The sequence below is a fragment of the Tenrec ecaudatus genome, chromosome 15, assembly GCF_050624435.1.
Source record: "Tenrec ecaudatus isolate mTenEca1 chromosome 15, mTenEca1.hap1, whole genome shotgun sequence".
In the NCBI taxonomy this organism is placed as follows: Eukaryota; Metazoa; Chordata; class Mammalia; order Afrosoricida; family Tenrecidae; genus Tenrec; species Tenrec ecaudatus.
Genome location: NC_134544.1, coordinates 85,528,674 through 85,552,857, shown reverse-complemented (window position 1 = coordinate 85,552,857; position 24,184 = coordinate 85,528,674). Strand labels below are relative to the sequence as shown.

The 24,184-nt window shown below is 38.2% G+C and overlaps 1 protein-coding gene across 1 annotated transcript; it reads right to left on the bottom strand.

Moving 5' to 3' along the window:
- Nucleotides 1-4,028: 4,028 nt before the first annotated feature.
- Nucleotides 4,029-4,951, bottom strand: LOC142427752 (small ribosomal subunit protein RACK1-like). The gene has a single exon (XM_075532893.1). It carries the CDS (start codon nt 4,941-4,943, stop codon nt 4,029-4,031), a length of 915 nt encoding a protein of 304 aa, XP_075389008.1. The 5' UTR covers nt 4,944-4,951.
- Between the last annotated feature and the right edge of the window lie 19,233 nt (nt 4,952-24,184).

The following is a 24,184-nucleotide window of genomic DNA, read 5'->3' as shown; positions in this document are numbered from 1 at the left end:
TAGCCAAGTGGTCTTGATAAGAAGCTTAATTTTATTCACTGTGACCAGATTGCCATATCATGGGCCAAAACTGCTTTCATTTCATGTAGCTGCTAAACATTTAACCACTGGATCAGTAGGACTTCTTCACTGACTAATTTAGATATGCCAAGTTCTCACCAGGCTTACATGTTTCTTATTATAGACATGGTGATTCTTAATGAGTATTGTTTTAGTTATTTAATTATATTTTCAACATAATGCCAATGTGCATACATAGACTTGAATATGCTATCATGTTTAATTTTCCCTTTGGTTTGGTACCTTGGAGCTAATTCCATCTTGTGGAAAATTCATGTGTTATAAAGCAGAAAAGTTCCATAGTGTTTCCAGAGTGTCACATTTGTGGAAGCAGATCTCCAGTCCTGTCTTCTTCCACAGTAATGCAGACTGTTTAACCCGTCAATCCTCAGTTGAACAGTGCAGTGCAAGCTGTTTGTAGAACCCTTCATTGTTTCTGAGCCCCCAAACTAACTCACTGCCACAAAGTCAATTCTGACTCACAGTGTTCCACTATAGGTGTCTGAGATTCAAAATCTATACCGGAGTAGACAGTCTCGTTTCCTCTTACAGAGCTGCTGGTTGCCTTGAAGTGCCAGCCTTGAAGGTAGCAAATGAAGCCAGAATTCTCTATCTCTCTAAATGAAGCAAACCAAGCAGATGCCATCAAATCCACACCAACTCCTGGAGGCTCCATGTGTGTCATTGCACAGGGATGTTGCAGAGGGGTTTCAGTGACAGGTTTCTCAAAGTGCATCACCCAGTCTTTCTTCCCTGGAGACTGACTGAGTAGAAACAAACGTCCAATCTTTCCATGAACACCTATCCATGTTAACCATTTGTAATGCTCAGGGACATAAAAAACTAAACAAGGCACACATGCTTGCTTGTACACACACTTTGAAAAGTCAGTACTGTGGTTGCTTTTTCTTTCTTTTTAAAATAATTTTATTGAGGGCTTGTACAGCTCTTACCACAATTCATACATACATTCATTGTGTCAAGAACATTTGTACATATGATGACATTATTGTTTTCAAAACATTTTTTTCTACTTGAGGCCTTGGTATCAGCTCTTCATTTTTTACCCTCCTCCCCTCATGAACCATTGATGATTTGTACATTATCATTATTTTTTCATGTGTTACACTTACCAGTGTCTCCCTTCACCCACTTTAGTGTTGTCTGTCCCCCTGGGAGGAGGTTATATGTAAATCATTGTGATCAGTTCCAAGGCTGAGTTTTTTAACTATAACATGAGAAACTACACACTTGAATCTGTCAAATTTCAAGACTCAGAAAAATAAAGTCCTTCTGTTAATTTCCAGCTCTCACAAGTTTCTATGTGAATTGTACAGATATACTGTAACCTAACTGGACTCTACAGTAACTTGAGAATGAAATTAATATCAACTTTAATAGATCTTGAAGTGAGATGCTATATGTAAAATGCTTAATACTCTGAGTTTTCATGGAAGATCAAAAGGCATCCCAAAGATTTTTAAGATGTACAATATTTGAGGAATTATCAAAGATTTATTACATTATTCTGTTTAGCATAAAATATTAGGAACAGATATGCAGTGAATTCAAAAAGTTCATGGATAAATTCCATAACCTTTACCATGGAAGGGTCATGACCTTTTTGAAGGCCTTTTGTGCATTCGTGGCATAAAGGATTGGCTACCAGTAAGCTCCTTGTATTTTTCACTCAGGTTGCGGGCTGTGTAGAAACTATCATATTAAATGGAAAAATTAAGGATGTATCTGAGGTTGGGCTGAGCATGAAGGCTGGAAATCAACTCACTGTTGTCTAGTTGATTCCTACTCAGCAGCTGTTGAGAGCTAGGGTGAAAATTGCCCGTGTGTGTCCAAGGCTAGCGCTCTTCATGGAGGTAGAACATCTCCTCTTCCTGCAACAGGGATGCACAAGTGAGCAGACATGTGAATCTCCTGTGTAACATGCCTGCATGTTTGTGTCATCTGGGCATGCAACAGCGTTCTTTGGGACTGATAAAGGCACAACACATTTGCCACTTTGCTCTGAGCCTCAACCCAAAGGTGCTCAGTTCCAGCTCCATAGATTAGCAAACCCAGCTTTAAGTGCCCAGAGACACCCACTCCACCAGTGGATTCCAGCTTATAGTGACCCTGAAGGACAAGGTAGAATTACTGACCTTGCAGTTAGCAGCTCACCACAGTTTTCATCAGGGATAATCTAGTGAATAAAAATGTAAATTCCAAGATGAGTTAATCAAAATTTAGCTATAAAAACTCTCTGAAATAAAGTTTTATGAAAATGGGGAGCTTTCAGGTGTTATATTATTTCTTTTATATTATACTATTTTTAGCACTTTTATTGTCAACTATGTGATAAACAAGAGGTCCATAAACTATCCATTCTTCATTTATAGGAAATGAAATCCCTGCTAATACATAGAAACCATTAGGGTTTTTTTGTCCTTCCAGTGTTCTACTGTGATCACATTTCTTACCTGCTTGGAGATTATGATTATATGCCTTTGAGAAGTTTTTATTGCAGTACATTATTATTATTATTGCTCTTATAATATGTTTCAATCTGTGTTAGTGCTGGTGGACTAGAGAAACAAATTCATAGACACTCATGTGTACAAGAAAGGTTTATATACAAAAGCAATTGAATATTGAGAAAACAGTCCCAGCCCCAGTCCAGATCAAGTCCATATGTCTGATATTAGTCCATATTGCCCAATTCCAATTTATAAAGTCTTCTTCAGACTCACAAAACACATGGAATAACACCAAATGCAGAAAGATCATAGGCCAATGGGTAGGAAGTCTTGTCGATCCGGTGGCACTATAAGCATCTCAGTGCTGACAAGGGGTCTCCACGTGATTCTCCAGCTCAGGGCACTAGCTTAGTTCCATGAGTCTTCTCAGCTGCAATGTCTCCAGGGAGTGAGCAGTGAGAGAGTGTTTCCACCTTAAAGGAGGAATACCAGGGCTCCCAGAATCAGGAGAAGGCCATGCCCACACAGAGGCCTCATTGACCTGATTGATGGGCTAGACTCCACCCCTTCACCATTAATCTTCTCAAATGGATAACAGATTCTATAACTACCACACATTCGGAGGTTTTTGTTTGCTTGTTTGTTTTTACCATTTGACTGTTTATTTTGGTTTTTCAGTCATAATTTAGACAGCAGTGTGTTTTGTCACTCAACATTTTCTACACAAATTGTTCAGTGACATTGGCTACATTCTTCATCATTTGTAAAACATTCTCAGCATTTCTGTTCTTATTGTTCTCTTTTAGTTAATCTAGTTTCCCTGCTCCCTTTCATCCTCACCTCTACTTAAAAATAATTGTCCTTTGGTTTCATAGAATTAACTTTTTTAGTGGAGGAAAGTACTCACAGGCACTCTTAAAGTACTCTCTTATGAGCCAATCCATTATTTAGCTAAAAGGTGACTGCAGAGGCTAGTTTGGGTTCAAGGTTTAAAGAGTGTCTTAAATGATTTTTTTTTAAAGTGTCTCAACTCATTGTTTGTTTGTTTGTTTACTTGGTTTTCTTTTTCAGGAATTTGAGATACTATTGGACATTTTACTCCCATTCTGTCCAGAACTTAATTAGAATGATCTGTCATGGTAACCGGCACAATCCCATCTAGTTCTGGTTTCAGGGTAGATGAAACCAGACTCGATACTGTAGACTAGATTCTTCATTGAATCTTTGACTTCTATCTTTCACTTTAATGCCAGTTGAGTAAAGACCAATAATTTATCTTAGATGGCCACTCACAGCTGATAAGATCCCAGACATGACTCTCCAAAGTAGAATGTAGAATATTACACTTTTGGATGATTGATATATATATATATATATATATATATATATATATATATATATATATATATATATATATATATATATTTTTTTTTTTCAGAAAGCCAGTCTTTGAATTTCAAAAAAGCTGTGCCACACATTTCTACCGGGTGCTGATGGTCACCTGCCATACTCGCACGAGGTTATCTGTGTAACCTGCAAACAGAGTCTGGCCATCAGCAGAGAGGTGCACTGGGGTGATTTGGCCTTGCTGCTGGTGCTGATCACTTCTTGCTTCAGCTCATCAACAATGATCTTGCCCTCCAAGTCCCAGATCTTGATGCTGGGGTCAGTGGCAGCACAGAGCCAGTAGCGGTTGGGACTGAAGCACAGGGCATTGATAATGTCTCCTCCATCGAGGGTATAAAGGTGCTTGCCTTCATTGAGATCCCACAGCATGGCCTGGCCATCCTTGCCTCCAGAAGCACAGAGGGATCCATCCGGAGAGACTGTCACAGTGTTCAGGTAGCCTGTGTGGCCGATGTGGTTCGTTTTCAGTTTGCAATTAGCCAAGTTCCACACCTTGACCAACTTGTCCCAGCCACAGGAGACGATGATGGGGTTGCTGCTGTTGGGCGAAAAGCGCACACGGGACACCCATTCAGAGTGGCTCTCGTCCTGTACGGTGCACTTGCAAACGCCCAGAGTATTCCACAGCTTGATGGTCTTATCTCGGGAGCCTGAGACAATCTGCCAGTTGTCAGAGGAGAAGGCCGCACTCAGCACGTCCTTGGTATGGCCAACATGGCGGCGTGTGGTGGTGCCCATTGTAAGATCCCAGAGACGTAGTGTTCCATCCCAGGAGCCTGAGAGCGCAAACTGGCCATCAGAAGAGATGACCACGTTGCTCACAAAGTGAGAGTGACCACGCAGAGCACGTTGGGGAATGCCATAGTTGCTCTCATCCCTCGTGAGCTTCCACATGATGATGGTCTTATCTCGCGAAGCAGACAGAATCATGGCGGGGAACTGTGGCGTGGTAGCGATCTGCGTTACCCAGCCGTTGTGGCCCTTGAGGGTGCCACGAAGGGTCATTTGCTCAGTCAGGGTGGCAGCGGGTGCGGGGGTCGCAGCAGTGACAAGGATGGCTCCGGATAGCTCCCACACCAGCTCCTGCTGCTGTTCAGCGTGGAAACAAAAGCTTGGATGATATTAAGACAAGTAACCTAGCTATCCCATGAGACTATTTTATGTCCAAGAAATATTCATAACTGTGACACCCATGTCTTAATCCATAAACTGTGCAGTTTAGTTTTGCCTCTTTTGAGCTTTCTGTATATTCCATGATAAACTGTGTCTGGGTTCTCATTGATTTATTTTCTTCAGAATGCTTTTGAGTTTTTCACATGTTGGTTGTTTTGTCTTTGGTCTATCAGTGTTGACTCATAACACAAGTTTCCAATGTGTGATTGGCCCAGGCTATACCTACCTATTGTAGCGCTTCAAGGATTCAAGTGGTTCAAATGTAATTTTACTCTTGTGAATGTTACTGCCATTATTCTCGTCATTTCCTTTCTGAACTTCTGTTGCTCTGGGGAAATCACTTTCTGGTGAGAGGAAATTGTTGAGTTGAACATCATATCCAAGTTAAAATTTACTAAAAGAGCCGAAGTATTTAATATATTTTCCTGCCCAAAATGTGCATGTATAGTTATTCCATTTGCTTATCTGATGAAGTACTTTAAGGGCTTGTGATCCACGTGTACAGTGATTTCTTAGTTTGATTTTGTACTTCAAATCTCTTAAAACTACTACTGAGAAGACTTCTCATATTTTTGCACACTTAGTTTATTTTTCTCTGACAACTTACAGCAGATTTATAAACTTTGTAAAATTGCCTCAGGATATTTGTATCTTCTTTTTTATTTTTAAATTGTCTTATTTGGGGCTTGTACGACTCTTATCACAATCATATACATGCATCCATTGCATATCTTCTTACTCTTTTTTGTTGCCTTCTGGTAAATTGTTTTGAATGTTAATACAGATGAAATTTTCAGTCTATCCTCTTATGTTTTCATCTTAGTTTTTCTCTGTCCTGCTGTCATTATTTTTTAAATTCTAAAGTAGTATAGTTTTACATGATCATAATTATGTTTATCTATTTGGAGTTTATTTTTGCATAGGAATAGACTCTCCAAATTAGATAATAATTTGATAAATATCAGTCATTTTGCCTACCACTTAATTCCATATGGTGACTGTATGTGGTTCCAGAGTAAAACTATACGCTGTAAGGTTTTCAGTGGCTAACCTTAGGAGTTGGTTGCCATATCTTTCTTCTAAGGTACTTCTGTGTTGTCTTCATCCTCCAATCTTTTGTTTGGTAACTGAGCACTCAGCTGTTGATGAGTTGGTACTACTCAGGAACTTCCATTTAGGGACCCACACCTTAAAGTGTGAGTACTTGCTGTCAGAGCCTGATGTGTCATGAATTAGCTTCCCTTACAAATTGGTAGGCCTTTTCTAGGGCTGCTTATCTTTCTCTGTTGGCCTTTCTTGTGTTCCTGTATTGATACTTGATTGGGTAATGTGTATAATATATGAACAAAGGAGCCCTTTTGTCCAGTGGGTTACACATTGAGCTGCAAATGTGCAGGAGAAGATGAGTCTGCCTGCTCCAGTAAAGATACACTGGCTTGGGACTCCTATAGGAAGCTCTACTCTGATAGCTATGCCGTGAGTTGTACTAGACGTGATGGCAGGGAGTTATGTGTGGACCAATCCAGGCCTTATTCTTTACCATTTATTGTTATTTAGGCTAAATGCAATTAAATCCACATTTTTGTGGACTCTTGTGAAGTGCAAGAAATTTTTGTGTGTGACAGTTTTGGAAACTAATCAGTTTGTGGAGGACAGTTGCTTTGGAACATGCTACCTTTTTATTGACTTCAGTCTTTTTGTATTCATTTCTTCATTGAAGTCTCAATCATACCTTTCTGACACCATTCATCCTTATTAATATTTATCTGATCATCCTGAGATTTGACTATCCTTAAAACATGAAATATACTCTTTCCTGATCCCCTGTGGTCAGATATTGTCCCCTCCTGGAACAAACTCTTTTTGGCTATTCCCTTAGTTAATTCCATCACATCCTTCAAATCACTGTTTTCAATGAATTCAATTAATTAGACGACTAATGGCACAAGATGAAAACCACCACTAGACAAAAGGATCCTATAGGCAGATACACAGCATGATAACACAGTAGAAATCAGGTGAGAGAATACCTATGTGTGCCTCCCCTCATTTTTAGGACAGTTGTTTATTCTGGGTGCTAAGTAGACCAATCAACTAGACTCATTGAAAAGAAAGCCTTTCTTGTTGTTAGCTGCCATCTAGTTTTCTCCAATTCATAGCAATACTATGCACCCATGGTGATGTAGTGTGTTATGCATTTGGTTGCTAACCACAGGTTCAGAAATTCAAACCCCTAACTGCTCTGCAGTAGAAAGATGAGGCTTCCTACTCCCTTAAGGAGCTGCAGTTTCAGAAACAAACAGGGGCTGTTCTATAGTGTATATGGGATGCTATATGCCAGAATTGGCTCAATGACTGATTATTTTTTTAATGTACAACAGAACAAAACCCTGCACTGTGATCTCAGTACTCTGAATTCAATATGGTCAGCATTTTCCTTTGGGACTGGAATGGTGGCTTTGGGCTCTTCCCATATTGATCATAAACTTGAAAGTCCTCATTTGCATTTCTTGTAACTATTCCCTTTTTGGTTTACTTTGTTGCTAGTGCTTCTTCATGATCCATTTATTTTTCCAGTGTGGGAATTTTCATGTAAACTAATTGCTAATGAGCTTTTCATTTGGTGAGTGACAATGGAGCTTTATTTTGCCCTTATGTTGAGAATGGAAGTCTGAGCAACTGAAACCTAAATGTGTTTTTGTTGTTGTTGTTTACTATAATCTTTCTTTTAAACATTTTATTAGGGGCTCATACAACTCTTATCACAATCCATACATATACATACAGCAACTGTATAAAGCACATCTGTACATTCTTTGCCCTAATCAGTTTTTAAGCATTTGCTCTCCACTTAAGCCCTTTGCATCAGGTTCTCTTTTTTTTAAATGTGCATTTTTAAACTCATCACAGAACCCTTCTATGTTGTTAGAATTTTTTTTATCAAGCCAGGGTTCATGGGCTAGTGTGTCTTAAAGTGAGTGATCATTGTGTTAATCCGTACACAAGCTCCCTAATATAAATATGCATGTGTTACTGCTTAAGCTCCATCTCTGTTGCATTTCTCATACAATTGATAACCATTTAACATTGTGGTTTTGTTCTTGTTCATTGCTGTGGAGTCATTTTCAACTCACAGTCACCTCATGTGTCCAGGGTAGAACTCCATTGGTTCTGGAATGGTGTGCCCTCTCAGAACAGATTGGTCTTGTTTTGTTTTGATGTGTTCAATGCTGTGTCTGTTTTGCCTGGGTTTTAATATTACCTCAATCAACCTAATAATGCAAGAGCCAGATAAATGGGCCTGAGGTAAGCAGTATTATCTGAGATTCATGGATTTTCCAGGGAAATGAGTTCTAGTTGTCTGAATTGAATAGGCTGTTTTCTTTGTTTCCTCTTTGTACTACACAGAAGACCTCTAGATCATCTCTGTAATTGTAATTTATGACTGACAGAATAACCAACTATAGGCATATGAACAGAAATGTAGTTGCCAGGAATTTAATTGTAGACACATGGGCCTGCATGCTGACCCAGTTCAACAAGTTACCATTTGAGCAATACTGAAATTGTGATTAATGTTGGTGACTTTCTTCACCTGTTTCAATTGGAAGCAACATCTGCTTAAAAGAGACAAGAGGACTAAAAGCTAGTGTGGCAAAATCTTTTTTGGAAATTGCTTCAAATTTGTAGTGGCTGAATAAGTGCAATGTTTTATCATGAACTGTTGTATGGAAGAGACCCTATTGATTCATTGGTTTAATTGATTGGTTGCTGACCATACCCTCTGTGGTTCAAGCATACCAGCCACGTCAAAGGAGGATGATGAGGCTGTTTGCACCCATGCAGATCTTCATTCTTGGAAACACTAATGAGCAGTTTCACTCATTGTTACATGGTCAAAATGAGTTAGAATTGACAGCACTACATTTGGGATTTTTTTTCATCGTAAAGGAATGGAATTTAGACTTGCGGAGACTTTAAAATATGTCACCTGATGCATTGCTGTGTACGAAATTCTTGAAAGACTTATTGGATCTATATCTACATTACACTGTCATAGCAGAATTGTAGAGTGACCATGGCAGCTCGTGTCACTGTATGATATATTCAGTTGGCTATGCTGTGAACTGTTAGCATCAGAGTACAGCCTTTTCTATGTTGTTGTTAGGTGTCATCATGTCCATTCTAGCTCATAAAACCTTTTATATAACAGAAGGAACACTGCCCTATCCTGCACCATCCTCACAAATGTTCCCATGTGTGAACCCATTTTTACAGCCCCTGTGCGAATCCATTTTGTCAAAGGCCTTTCTCTTCTTTGCCTCTCTCTCCCTTACTAAGCATGATGTCCTTCTCCAGGGACCTTTCTGTCCTGAAAAAATGTGGGAACAAATGTATGACAAGTCATAGAGTTCAGTCCCACAACGGAGAGAGTCCCACATCATGTTCAACTAATTGCCTTCCATGTCTGCAAATGGGAAAAAATCTTGGAGTGGACCATCTCAAAGCCTAGTGTATAAGTCCTAGGATCCTTGCACAGTTTAACAGTACTATGTATTTAAGTTCAGTCAACTTATAAGAAAACTGGAATCTAACTACAGTTTCTCAATCAGAAAATAGAAGGGCATGCTATTGGGATACTTTCATTTCCTGCTTTTTTTTCAGTATGTAACCTTAGTGTGTATTCATGTGAATATCCAGGTACTTTTTGAAGGGAGCGGTCTATAATAATTGCATTACAGTAGCTTTGTGTCTCAGAGTGGAAAACTTTTGATGATATCTGTATTCTATTGTTACCTATCTTTCACTTTGCTGTTTCTCTTTTCAATACATGGCCTGTCTCCATGAAGCTACAAAATACTCAAGAGTGCAACCATACAGTGACTGAAATGTAGGTGTGTAACAGAAACACTACAGAAATTTTCATAATTCCCTCAATTAATCATCTCTTTCATGAGGTAATGTGTCAGCTTTTAGTCACCTAGAATTCTTCAAGAGGATATCATAAATCCAGGGCCTTGAGTTGCTACTTTGTTAGTTCATACCAGAAGTTCTCCAATGGCTAATGAGAAGCTAAAAGGAAAAAGAGAAATTCTGCAGTGTTTCCTAGTTGTTGTTGTTATTGTTTTAATCATTTTATTGGGGGCTCATACAACTCTTATCACAATCCATACATATATCCATTGTGTCAAGCACATCTGTACATTTGTTGCCATCATCATTCTCAAAACATTTGCTTTCCCCTTGAGACCCAATATCAGCTCCTCATTTCCCCCTTCCCTTCCCACTCTCCCCTCCCTCATAAACCCTCCATGATTCAAAAATTATTATTATTTTGTCATATCTTACACTGTCTAACTTCTCCCTTCACCCACTTTTCTGTTGTCCATCCCCCAGGGAGGAGGTTATGTGTAGATCGTTGTAATCGTTTCCCCCTTTCTACACCTTTCCTCTACCTCTAGGTATCACCACTCTCACCACTGGTCCTGAAGGGGTCATCTGTCTGGGATTCCTTGTGTTTCTAGTTGCTATCTGTACCAATGTACATACTCTGGTCTAGCCAGATTTGTAGGGTAGAATTGGGATCGTGATAGTGGGAGGAGGAAGCACTTTAAGAACTAGAGGAAAGTTCTATGTTTCATCGTTGCTACCCTGCACCCTTACTGGCTCGTCTCCTCCCTGCAACCCTTCAGTAAGGGGGTGTACAGTTGCTTACCAATGGGCTTTGGGTCTCCAGTCTGCACTCACCCTCATTTACAATTATATGATTTTTTGTTCTGATGATGCCTGATACCTGATCCCTTCAACACCTCAGAAGCATCAAAGCCCACATGGAAGAAGCACACCAGCCTTTGTGGTCACAAGGTGTAGAAGGGACCAGGTATCAGACATCAAAGAAAAAAATATCATATCAATGGGTGCCCACCTTCCTGATATGATCACTGAATACAAATGTGTGCATAAGCAAACGTGGTGAAGAAAGCTGATTGTGCCCGGCTATCAAAAGATATATATAGCGTTTGGGGTTTTAAAGGCTTGAAGATAAACAAGCAGCCATCTAGTTCAGAAGCAACAACGCCCACATGGAAGAAGCACAGCAGCCTAGTTGTTACCTTGCTTTCACTCTGTTTCATATTTTGATAAATATTCTGGTTGGTCCTGTGCAAGGAGGTGAATTTCTCCCCTCCAATGAAAGAGATGATTTGAATGTGGAATCGGGGTTTTAGTTTTGATCATTTGTCTGGCTTATGTTATGTGTTCTGACTGTTCTCTATTCTGAACCATAAATATAGAAAGGAGCGAGATTGCAGTTTGTCCCAGACAAACTGCAGAGATAAGCTTATTGTGCTAAAAGAATGCAGTACTTGAGATAGCGTGTAATTAGTGAGTAAGTGAGTCTAGTGAGTGAAGGGATGAGCTAAACCCTGATGGAAATCCTTAGTAGAATACAGACCCATGTGTCTAATCCCCATGTGAAGTCTCAATTTCCCAGGATGGCCATCTTCCCTCCTTTCATATTGGAGTGCATGGTACCTTGCTGAACCAGAATATATGGGATGTTATAGGACACTGTAGATGTTTGAGAGGTGGTTGTGGACTTCTTGGAAGAATGGGCATTGCTCGTCCTTTCTTAGAGGAAACTCTATAGTCATGTGATGATGCTAATTTTTAACAATCTGGCCTCAGTAGGTATGAATATTTTTATTAAACAGAAATAAGTCATTCTCATCAGTGCTAGTCCAATATTTTGGGCTCAGTAATGGGAATACTTTCTTAAATAATCAAGTGGAATTTTCTCTCAGGGGCATGCATGTCATGCCTTCCCCGTGAATATAAAGCTCTTAGTATCACATTAACTTTTTATATCAAGTGTGACTACAAGTCTACTAAGTTTCCTTACATGTTTTAAATGTGTTGACCTTCTTTAGTTCAGAAAGAATATGTGTGCCTTGTGCCTTGTAAACACTCTTTTTTACAAGTTTAACATGAAACTTTTATTATAAATAAGATTCACACCCACCAAAAAATCCAAATTCCTACAGGAATATAACATTGGCTCGCTGTCAGGGAAGTGTTGATTATCTTTCCAGACTCCTTGTGATGTGCCTTTCTCCAAGAGCAGTATGTCAGATACACCTTTTCTCCCTCACTTGACACCAGTGTGGTGGGAAGCGGTGTTAGGCTGGGTTGTCTAGTAATATGAAAGTATAGATGCTCAGATGCATAAGAAAGAGCTATACATCACGAAGTAAAATTTTATTAAGAGAACATCCCATCCCAGTCCAACTGAAACCCATGTGTCCAATGCTCGCTGAAGCATCTGTGTTGTGATGACTTCCCAACCATAAAATTATTTTCATTGCTACTTCATAATTGACATTTTGTTAGTGTTATGAATCAGGTGACCCCTGTGAAAGGGTCGTTCAACCCCCCCAAAGGGGTCACGAACCACATGTTGAGAACCGCTAACTTAGAGGGATGTTTGTCATTGGACAAGGCTTTAAGACCTTAGACACTATTCTTTCTGATAACTGGCCACCATCTAATCTGTTCGCCACACATTGCCATTTACTTACATTGCAGTGATCCATGAATGAGGGATTGAGTATTGAGCAGAGTCACATGAGAAGAACAAATTGTTCTTAGGTGAGAGCTTTGATCAAATGTAATTTCAAGATACTTGCATGCATCTAAGGTATACGTATACATTTATGGTCCACTATAGAGGCAGCATTATCAGCTTGAAAATAATGTAAGAATTTATATGGTAAATTTGGTATTTGTAAGAACAATAACAACTTGGCCAATGATGTAGAATCTGAATTCCTGTAGACTTTTACACTAAAAGTACACTTATTTTTTTAATCATTTTATTGGGGGCTCGTACAATTCTTATCACAATCCATACATACATCCATTGTGTCAAAAACATATGTACATTTGTTGCCATCATAATTCTCAAAATATTTTCCTTCTACTTGAGCCCTTAATATCTGCTGCTCATTTTCCCCACTCCCCCCACCTCTAAAAGTACACTTATAAGGATTCCAAATTTCATTGGCAGAACACTGTTGAAAACAATATGGATGTGACATACAGGAAAAGGCAAAACCATTTTCTGAACTGAGACATCATAGACAGCAAAGGAAATGTGAACACGGCCAGTATAAGGAAGTTCCAAGTTGTTTATCATTGTGTAAAATCAAAGCAATAGAGATTTGAACCAATGCCCAATGATCCAAAGTCCAGGACCTGAGGATAGTAATCCTCTGCTTCCTCTCAAGCTTGGCTGCTTCTGGTTAAAGTCCAAAGGAGTGTTTCAGGGTCTTTTCTCCTGCATCAGGTGTGTTGAAGGCAAAGTCCAGTTCACACAGTGAGGTCCTCAAAATCAGTCTTTTTGATGGGACCTCTGGTGAAAGCTGTATTTAAAAAACACACTGAATGGCAAAATCTGTTTAGCCTACTGCATGTGGCCTAGATTGCTTATAAGCAGAGAAAAAAGTTCTTCCCTAATTACAGGATTCATAACATTATACAAGGTAACTTCTCTCACTGGCAGCCTCTGCATGGCAAGTTGAGCATTTCTCTAAGGGCAAACGTTTGTCTAGGGTTTGTTTCTTAATGAAGTGAGACCACTCCCTTCAGACCTGCAGGTAACGCTTTCTTTTCTGGTCATGAGTTTCTATACTTTCTCTTAAATGAATATCGGCTCTGACAGAAGTGAGGATCTCTGAAGGCAAACAGTTCACACAGGATTATTTTAATTTATAAGAAGTGAGAAAGTTGAATTCATAGGTCTCAGGACATGGAAAATAATAATAAAGAGATGTTCCCTAGGGGTAAATAAGAGATTGAGAATTCCGTGAGCACAACAGGAAACCCACCCTGGCAACTCATCTGTACCTGCCTCAGAGTCTGGTTCCTGTGCATATTTGATCCTGAGCACCCACTACAGAGATTGAGCCTTCTGTGAGACAGTCTTCAGGAAATGAAATGAAAGCCCCCAGGAAACAGGAGCAGGATATTGTTTGGGAACATTTGTAACTAATACACATAAGAATGTCACTAATGAGGAAACATTTCTTTCAACCTAATCCAGAAGGAAAACCATCCTATATATCTATGTATCTTACTAGAAAACATGAACACATTTTCATATATAAAAATACAACAACATGATAAAACCTAATAATGTAATTCCACTCCAACCACAATGAGCTTAATGAGACAAGGAAGAAACATTGCTTCTAAATTGCATCAGCATGTTTGTGCGGAGAACTGGAGTTCTCAGGACTAGCCAAAGCGCAATTCAAGACTAGTATATAAACGAAGCATAGGAATTTGTCTATGATAAAGGAGGCGGTTCTCTAATAGGTGATTTCGTATTGAGGTAACCTGGTCAACTTACTGGACATCTGTTGGGTTACACTGACATTTAAGAAAGTTTTTCCTACCTCTCATTTTTTGTTCCTTTTCTCAGGGTAAGATTGGCGTCTTAGCTGAGTGATCCTCCAGCCTCCATGGTCTTCTCTGCACTTTCTCTCTTACAAACATTTCCCCAATTAAGTGCATGCACTTAAATCTCACTGAGGCAAGCATACACACTTAGTAAAAGTTATTGACCATAAGAACACATGCAGACATGTTTTCCTAAATAGGGTATGTTAGACAGGGTTTTCTAGAGAAACAAAACCAGAACACTAATAATTTTATATATGTATTTATGTAGATATAGAAACCATAAGAAATAAACTGTTAATTAATCTATAAAGCAGTATAAATGGCACAGTGCAACTCACTCTGGTGAGACAGCTGTGAAACACTGGCAGTTCTTCAAGTTTTTAAGGCCGCTGGGTAGTCCTCTGTATAGCAAACAACAAGGCAGGTAGGTCACCAACAGTCAGCCAGATGACAGGGTCTGGTAGTCCCCAGCTCAAGAGATATAAATTCCAATAGTGTGGCAATACAGGTCTTGCGGGAACCTCAAATTAAAGTGACACAGTCTATGGGTTAGGTGTCCCACAGGTTGTGTAGCTTGCAAATTGAGGCACAGAGCAAGCAAGGCAGCCACACACTGGTCCGATGATCAAAAGGCAAGAGACAAGAAAGGCGAGGCTCGCCGAGCCATTTATCTTTCCACCCTTCACTTAATCCCACATGTGTTCATTAACCATGTTGGCACAGTAAATGTGTACTGTCTCATAGGGTATTCAATGGGATTTCCAAACTTGATACTGGGTCATCAAAGGGAGTCATTGTGGTGGTTAAACATGGTTAAAGCTGCTGCCTTTAGAAGGCTAGAAATGTTTTCATAAATTGTACATTATTTTACTCACTCATTGTAATACTGTATTTATTATAGGTGCTAAAATATACTCATAGATTACAGCCAAATAATGGGAGGATTAAAAAATTACCCACGGATTACCTTAATTCCAGTTTAAATGTAAACTTTAAGAATTGTCCTGGCGTCAATCTTCTTAAAAATTTTTAAACTTGGTATTACATATTGGGTATATATTGACTTAAAAATTTCTTTGAACATGCCAATAATACTTATACAACTAAAATGTTTTCTAATTTGGAAAGGAATTCTTGTTTAATGTGGAAACTATAAGGCTTAAAATATGTGTTTTATTGATAAAGTATATTGCTCTGGGCTTTCTTAGTGAAAAACCCCACAATATTTACATGTTACTTACTTATACCTTATGAATAAACATATCCATTTTCCCAGAAAGAAATCTTGGAGGACCCCTAGACACTGTTGACATTGTGAATACAAAATAACCTACTATTAGTTGTGAATCCCCTTAATTAAAATATCCTCAAATAAGCAGCACACTAAAAAGACATAATTAATTAGTTAATTGGTTTTCATTGGTTATTATGCTCTGCCACATGTTATAATTCTCTCTCAGTACTCATAAATTTAGAACATGACTAATTTTAAGCTGTCCAAGCCTGAAGAGAGAGAAGCCATATATAAAACTTAAGGGACAATCATGATCGATCAAGGAAGAATAAAGTTAGACAAAGAATTAATTTACTAACATACAAAATTAGTCTGATAATGTATATAAACAGAAAGAAGCTCATCAAAGATTACATTTTCTAATGGAGCAAATATTCAGAACACGGTGTTAGGCTGTGGGTGGTAGGTGTACCCTTATTTGATGTTAAATATTATCCATGGTCTCTTACTCTCACGTAGCTTCCTGATTCTCTCTGGTTAAGTCCTTGTTTTTTATCAGTTTAATGAGTGTTTTCCTGCGTGTGTGAGTGTATGTGTGAGCAAAGGTGTTCTAGGACTGCCATGTGTTACTTAAGAAGGCCTCTCTGCAGCAACCTAAAGCAATCTATATGAGGTCCACTCTGCTTTCAGCTGGACTCACCCAAGGATGGCTATTCCAATAAGCAAGGTTCAAGGAAGATAGATCCTACTGATTTATTATTAATCATGCTGAAGTAATTACAAGTGATTACCATTTCATTTGTCTATAGCCTTTTCTTCTTGATTTCCCAGCTTACTCTCAGGACCCAGGTAGACCTGGAGGCAGGATCTCAAAAAGAAAAAAAATGTAGTGGATCAACCTTGCTTGGATATTATGTGCTTCCTGGAAGGTAAGCGGGCCTGGAACATGGGCAGGGGGACTTATCTCAGGGGAGGTATCCTCAGCCAGTATGTATGTAAGACAGGCTTCAGAGAGGAACCCTGACTTTTGCCTCTGGAAGCTCAAAGGCATTCAGTCCTGTGCCAAAAGTAGAGATAATGAAACTCCCACTAATGACAACTTAGTTGCTGATTTGTCCACATTTGGTCTCCCTTGCATTTCAGGATATATTTAGATATCCATGCACCCAGGATGTCTCCCCAGCATTTAGCCCATTAGGTGAAAGAGGGATTGACCCGCTGTTTTTATCATGAGTAACTTTTTCAGGACTTCTCTTTTCTCTGAGTGGAGAGCCCCAATGTGCTGGGAGAGAGGGACTTGTTGGCACTGGATACACAGGGTGTATGTGGGATTGACATCTTTCCATTTGGGGGTGAAGATACAGCACCCACTTGTGCAGGATGTCTTGTGAGGTTAAGTTCCTGGCTCACAGGAATCTAGAGCCATGGACACAGATATTTTAGGGTTGCCAACTCAAACTGAGAGGGGATGTACAAAGTATTCCTGTGAACCTTTTTCCTAGGTCTGAGTAAAAGGTAAATTGTTCGTTTTGAAAAATGGAGACAATGTTTCCAATGTAAGCACCTTTAATTTGCTACCTCTTCCATCTTGTGAGAATAGGATCACCTGGGAATAAAGGGATGGAGGGTTTCGATGGATGATAGAATAACCGATAATGAACTTGTTTTCTTTAATATGAGCTTCACCACATTTTCCAGGGAGAATACAGTTGTGATCTACAAATTAGTAACATAGTATAATTGAGCCCTTGGGCACCTTGCTTATATGGGAACACATCCCTGCATATGTCTAATAGCAGAGAAGGCTCCTTGAGGGCAGGACACAGTAAAACAGGTCCACACGAGAGCTTTGAGAACCCTTGGTCATGATATTGTCATATTTAAACATTTATATACTACTTTATTTTGCCAAGTGTAATGAACCATATGCAAATGATATAAAAGTTAACTGAGAAGAGACAATATATGTCTGATTCCTGGGTTTGCCTGTCTACCTACAGCAGTCCACTTCATTTAGGTAAAACGTGAGAGAGGAGACACCTCCACAAGCATAATTCACAACATGAGTTTGTTGATGGGTTTGGTTTGGGGTTCTTTCCAGGGATTTAGAGTGCTAGAGTCAGCGTCTGTACTTAAGATCAGAATCTAGGTCCTGGGATTAATCACTGTTCCCAGTTCAAGAACAGGAGGCAAGGGATAGATTTGGGAGATAAATATCATGAGTTAAGAGGCAGGTGTTATGGCCAGTTTAAAGGGTTTTATCATTGGTATACATGTGGTAAGCTCTTATGTGTACCAGTGTACATGCTCCTGTGTAGCTCAAAGTGAAAGGCAAGACTGGGGCCATGATAGTGGAGGGTGAGGAAATCTCAAGGAACTATAGGAATAATGTGTTTCATTGGAGCTATACTGCACCCTGGTTGACTCATCCCTTCTTTGTGACGCTTCTGTGATGGGATGTCCCATTGTCTACAGATGCGTTTTGGATCTCTATGTTTTGTGTGTTTGTTTTGGGTCTTCTGATACCACTTAGCTGATCCCACTGACACCTCAGGATCACACAGGCTGGTGTGATTCTTCCATGTGGGCTTGTTGCTTCTCTGCTTATTTAACTAGTTGGTCACCATCAGCTTTCTTCACATTTGCTTGTGCACCCATTTTTTTTCCTGCAGCAATCATGTTGGAATGGTGAGCATCACAGAATGCCAAGTTGTTAAAACAAAGTGTTCTTGTGTTGAGGGAGGGCTCCAGTAGTGGTCCAAAGTCCATCCACGACCTCAGTGTATTGCCATATAAATACATGTACATAGGCCAATACCTCTATTTTTACTAATTAATGTATTACATATGTACACATTAATTTATGATGTATAGGGAATTTTTATTTCTTCCCCTTCAAAGTCATTTTTCTTTTTTTTTTAATGATTATTTTTCTGATTGGCCTAGCTAGAACATACAGTATAATTTTAATATGAGTGTTGAAAATGAACATGTATATTTGTCCTGTTTCTGAGGTTGGATGATATTTTTATCTCTTTCTGCTATATGTGACATTTTTCAAAGTTTGTTTTGTTATGAGTATATTAGCATATGTGTAAGACCTGTTTCATGTTAGATTTGTGTTTTTTCCTTTTAATTTGAAAAGTCATGCTTTGTTTAGTATATATTCTGTCTCTTTAATTGAATAGTTTTCCCCCTATCAATTGGTATATTTGAATGCTAATTTTTTGTTTTTGATTAATCATGATATATACCGTATAGACTCGTGTATAGGTCCAGTTTTCTCAGCACATTTTTAAGGCAGTTTTTGTGGTAAAATTTGGTGCCTTGGCTGATTTTCGGGTCGGATTATACTCAAGTGTATATGATACTTAGTAATATGTCTGACTCAGATTCCAGTTCTTAAAGAACTTTTTCATGCAGATCCATTACCAATATTGATACAATTAAACATTGTATCAAGAATGAATGACTCAATGACTATTAGTCTACAATTTTCTTGAAATAGCTTTATCTGACATTGGTATCAGTTTATTTCTGGTCTCATAGAAAGTTAATAAGTGTTCTTTCCAAACTAATGTTGTTTCAACCCAATAACTCGAACTTAAACAACAAAACAGTAAAAAGGTGTTTAATAAGGGGTCTGATATCAAGGAATTCAAGAATAAAGAAAATATTTTGAAATTGACTGTGGTAGCAATTGTACAATACTGCTTGATGTGATTAAGCTATGTTATGATATATGCAAGCGCCCCCAATGAAATCATTTTTTAAAGGATTTATTCAACATATCTGAAAACTTTTGTCGTTAGCTACCAGATCTTCAGTTTTCATTTATCTTACAGTTAGGCTACAAGTTTCTCACGAAATTTTATTTTGACTCAACTGAATAACTGTCGATGGAAACCAGCCTCTAATAACCGAGGCGTCTACAGGTACAATTGTACGGATATAATATATAAAGATCATAGTAAAGTTAGAGAAGATAAGAGAGAGAATAAAATAAAGGAGTCGGACACATTTTGTGGTAGCATGCTCACCTCAGCTTCTCTTGCTGGTCCACATGGAGTTGGGAGAAGAGATAGGAGAGAGAGAGTCTTTACTATCTTGGGATATTTATAGGTAGCCATAATATATGAATACTCAGTAGTTACATCCATCACAAGGTGGGTGGCAACCACAATAAGGTCTCTAAGCTCACAGGTGAGAAAACCTAATACCTGCTTCAGGGCGGAAGGAAAGAGGGGGATGGGTGCCACCGCAGGAGAAGATAGCAAAGGAATGTCCACTTGTATAGGGAGATAGAATCAAACATGTTCTCACTTTAAGGGAATGATGTTTAATGCAGGATAATGTACTTGGGCATTAACTTACCAAAGTGGTGGCTTTCCTACCGTGGAATACTAGCTTTCCAGATACCCTCTGTTATAAATTAGGGAATATAGTCCTAGTCATATTTCCCAAAGTGTTAATTTCCCACAATTATTGACCTTCTAAACAGCCTGAAACTTAGTGATTACTATGGATCCATAGCTCTGTTGGACCTTCTGATTTTCCAGCTGACACCTCAGTATAGAGGATTAAATAATTTACACTCCATTTGACAGACAAATAGCCAGTCACACCTAAGTGTGTGTTGCCATCACAATAAAGCCCAAGTTTGTGAAAATGTTCTGCCTTGTGTCATGCTGGGTGGACCTTAGACAATTTCCTTCAGCTAACCTCCAGAGGAATGGTTTAATGAAGTTTAGGAATTCCTCATTGATTTTGTAGTCACTTTGTTTGTTCTAATTTTTAACAAAAGAAACCCGTCCCTTTTATAAATTAGAGAAATAATAACTTGTAAATATAGCTAGCACATTAGCATGTCTTTGTGTATGTCTAGTGTGATCATTAGAGGTTTCTCAGTCTGTTGTTATTGTGAGCTATCATTGAGTCAATTCCAACTCCCAGGGACCCAGTGCATGACAGAAAAAAACACGGTCCTCTTGTGCCATCCTCTCAATTTAAGATGAACCCATTGTTGCAGTTTGTTAATCCATTTAGTAGAGGGATTACTTTTTTCACTGCCCCTCTATTTTACCAAACATAATATTCTTCTCCAGGTACAGTTCTCTTCTGATAACATTTCCAAATTATATATTAACCCTCACCATCCTTACCTCTAAGTAGCACTCTGACATTACATCTGCCAGAACAGAATTGTTTGTCCTTTTCGATGTCCATGGTACTTGGGATATTCTTGACCAGCACTGCAATTCAAACTTATTGATTCTTCTTCATCCTTCCTTATTCGGCGTCCATCTTTCACATGCATATGAAACCATTGACAATAGCATGTTTAGGTCAGGTAAACTCAGTCCTCAAAGTAATATCTTTGCTTCCCAACACTCTAAAGAGTCATTTTCCAACAAATTTATCAAATTTAATGTATCTATTGATTCACCATTTGTTTTTGTTTTGTATATAACCTAACTTTTTTTTGCATAAACTAACCTTTTTTCTGGAAGGAATTAAAACTTAGATTAAAAATGTTGATCAAAGAGCCACCTGGTATTCAACCTTACTTTTCAATCAGCCTGCCTAAAACCTCTGAAACTGAAACCTGGATTTAAGACCTAGGGGAATGGTGCACCTTATATTCCACACATGCACGATGACTAAGCATGGAGAAAGTTGAGAATTGTGTGTTTTTCTACCAGCCTAACTTGCAGATTAGTTCTATAGGGGCACCAACCTACACCACTGTCAAGTAACTGCCACCTCACAACTCCCGTCCTTCAGAAACTCACGGGCTTGCAAAAGAGCAATACCAGTGATAACTATGTAGCCATTCAGGCTAATGCCTCCCAACTTTATTGCAGCATAACCTCTTTCCATCACATTTATTTTTTCTTCCTACACTTCCAATCTCCTGGTGAAGCATGCTTCACAAGCTCATGCCTAGACAATGGCAAATAAATAAGATGCCAGTCTTGGTGTATTTCTTGATTGTTAATATTTCTATGTTTGCTTAGTCTATAAAGAAATATATTTCATTTTTCCTGTGGAAGGTGTTTCCCCTCCCTTCATAAACACACAATAATACCACAGAGAGGGAGAGATATAAAGAGAGCAAGGACATGATATGGAATATGTTGTTTATAGTAGAGAATTTCTGAGCTATTATAAAATCTTAAGTTAGGATTAGAACAGAATCGGACAGTCCAAGTGGGAAGTGATGGGCTTATTATGTTATAAACTTGAGGAGACTTCACAAAGTGAGTGGGATAAAGTGGAACTAAAGGTAATTAGTGGAAGTTTGTTACAAAAATATTGAATGTTCTTCATATTGATATGTCCATGAGATGAGATGAAATCTTTTGAGAAGTAAATGTATATGGTTAGAGAATGATAACAATGAGTAAAGCCTAATAGTGCTATGGAACTCATACTATGTGTCAAAATCACAATGAAATGAACATCCCTCAAGATTATAAGCCTCATCTTTCTTTTAACATGTATTTGATTGCTTAGGATTCGGATTAAAGAGATTATGTGGGCTCTTTTAGGACTCAGTGACTGATGTGGATGTTACTTTGGATTTTACCGCAGAAGAATGGGCAATGCTGGATGTTTCTCAGAAGTGACTCTACAGAGATGTGATTGTTGAAAACCTCACAAACATAGCTATTGTAGGTAAAAAGAACTTCATCATTTCAAATTAATTCCTTACTTACCAAATATATACAACAATGGCTTAGGAATACCTGGTTAGATATGCCAATTAAGTTAATTTTCTCTCCAGAACAATTATATCACAGGCTTCCCATGATCACAAATATCTACATATTGCAGTCTACCATTACTTTGTCTATTTGCCACACTGTCAAATCTTGCATGTTGTTATTCTGGAATCGACCCAACCAATATTTCAATTACTACCAGTATTATAAGGAAAGATGAGCAAATATTCAGGAATTAAATCCATGTGGTAAAGATGACTATGTTCTCAGCTAATAACACAAAATAGCCATCAGAATTTCCATTGAGTATGGGGGAGAAATATTTTGGTGATCTCCTTCAATTTTCCATGTAAGTCACTATGAGCCAAAATTGTCTTATCATCTAATAATATTTTACATATATACATATAGTTATGTTTATATATTATACATAAAATCAATTGTTATGTATGATATATAACACATCTATCTGTGCACAATCAATGCATCATCTGCACATCTTCACCCACTGCTCGTTTGTGCATTTGAAATCATAGTGACAGCATAGTACATGGTGGAATTTTGCATAGGATTTTTTGAGGATGTTAAACTTAATGGAAGTAGATCACCTCCTCTTATGTCTGGATAGCAGCTTTGTTTCAACAGCACCATCATTTAGGAGGCCAACACCTAATTCATTGTGTGTAGTGCTTAATCATTGGCCTGGTAAACCAACATTTTCCTGGGGAGAAAAATAAGGCCTTTGTCCACAAGAAGCTATAGTTTCAGAAAATTACAGGGCCATTTCTGTATGGTCCTATAAAGTAGATATGAGTCAAAATCAACTCAATCAAAGGCAATTTTGAAACATATGCTGGGAGCATAGAAAAGATCATAGCAAATGGAAATTTTCCACATTTTGATGCCCCTCTTATGTATTTGTAGATTAATGTAATATATGTGTTTATATATTATGAACATGTAGACAGAGGAACATGATCCTGGTGGTGCATTGTATTAACCATCTGGCTTGTAACGGAATGGAGAGTGCCTCTAGCATATCAGCAACACCCTATCATACATATGATGCTGGCTATTCTTATAAAAATCATATTTATAGTCTATCTTATGAGGTTACTGAATAGAATGCAGTTTATATTTCTATCTATATTTACATGTGTGTAATTTCTAAGTATGTTCGTAATTATACATATATATGTATGTAGATAAAAATATATACCCTGTATGTATGACTTTGGTTATACTTTCTTTGTTGCATATCTATATATGATTGTGTGTGTTTGAATTTGTGTCTATCAGTAATATGTTAGCTTACTGCCACTATGTACTTGTGAATTATATTATTAATATTTGAAATATGTTTCTCTTATGTTCATATATAGAATCACTATATATTTCATTAACCCTGTGACCATTATTGTTGTATCACACTCAGATATTTAAATAATGGTTTACTAGACAATTGAGGGAGAAAATTGAATGTTTAGTATCCATGTTAATAATGAAATGGTAAAAAATGTCTTTTTAACTTTGTTTTCAACACAAGATATTTTCCAGTAAAATCTAGGGGAAGATATAAGGAAAACACTCTTCATGGAGTTTCCAGTGTTATGAATATAAGCAGTGTGGTAAGGCTTTTTCTCAACTACACA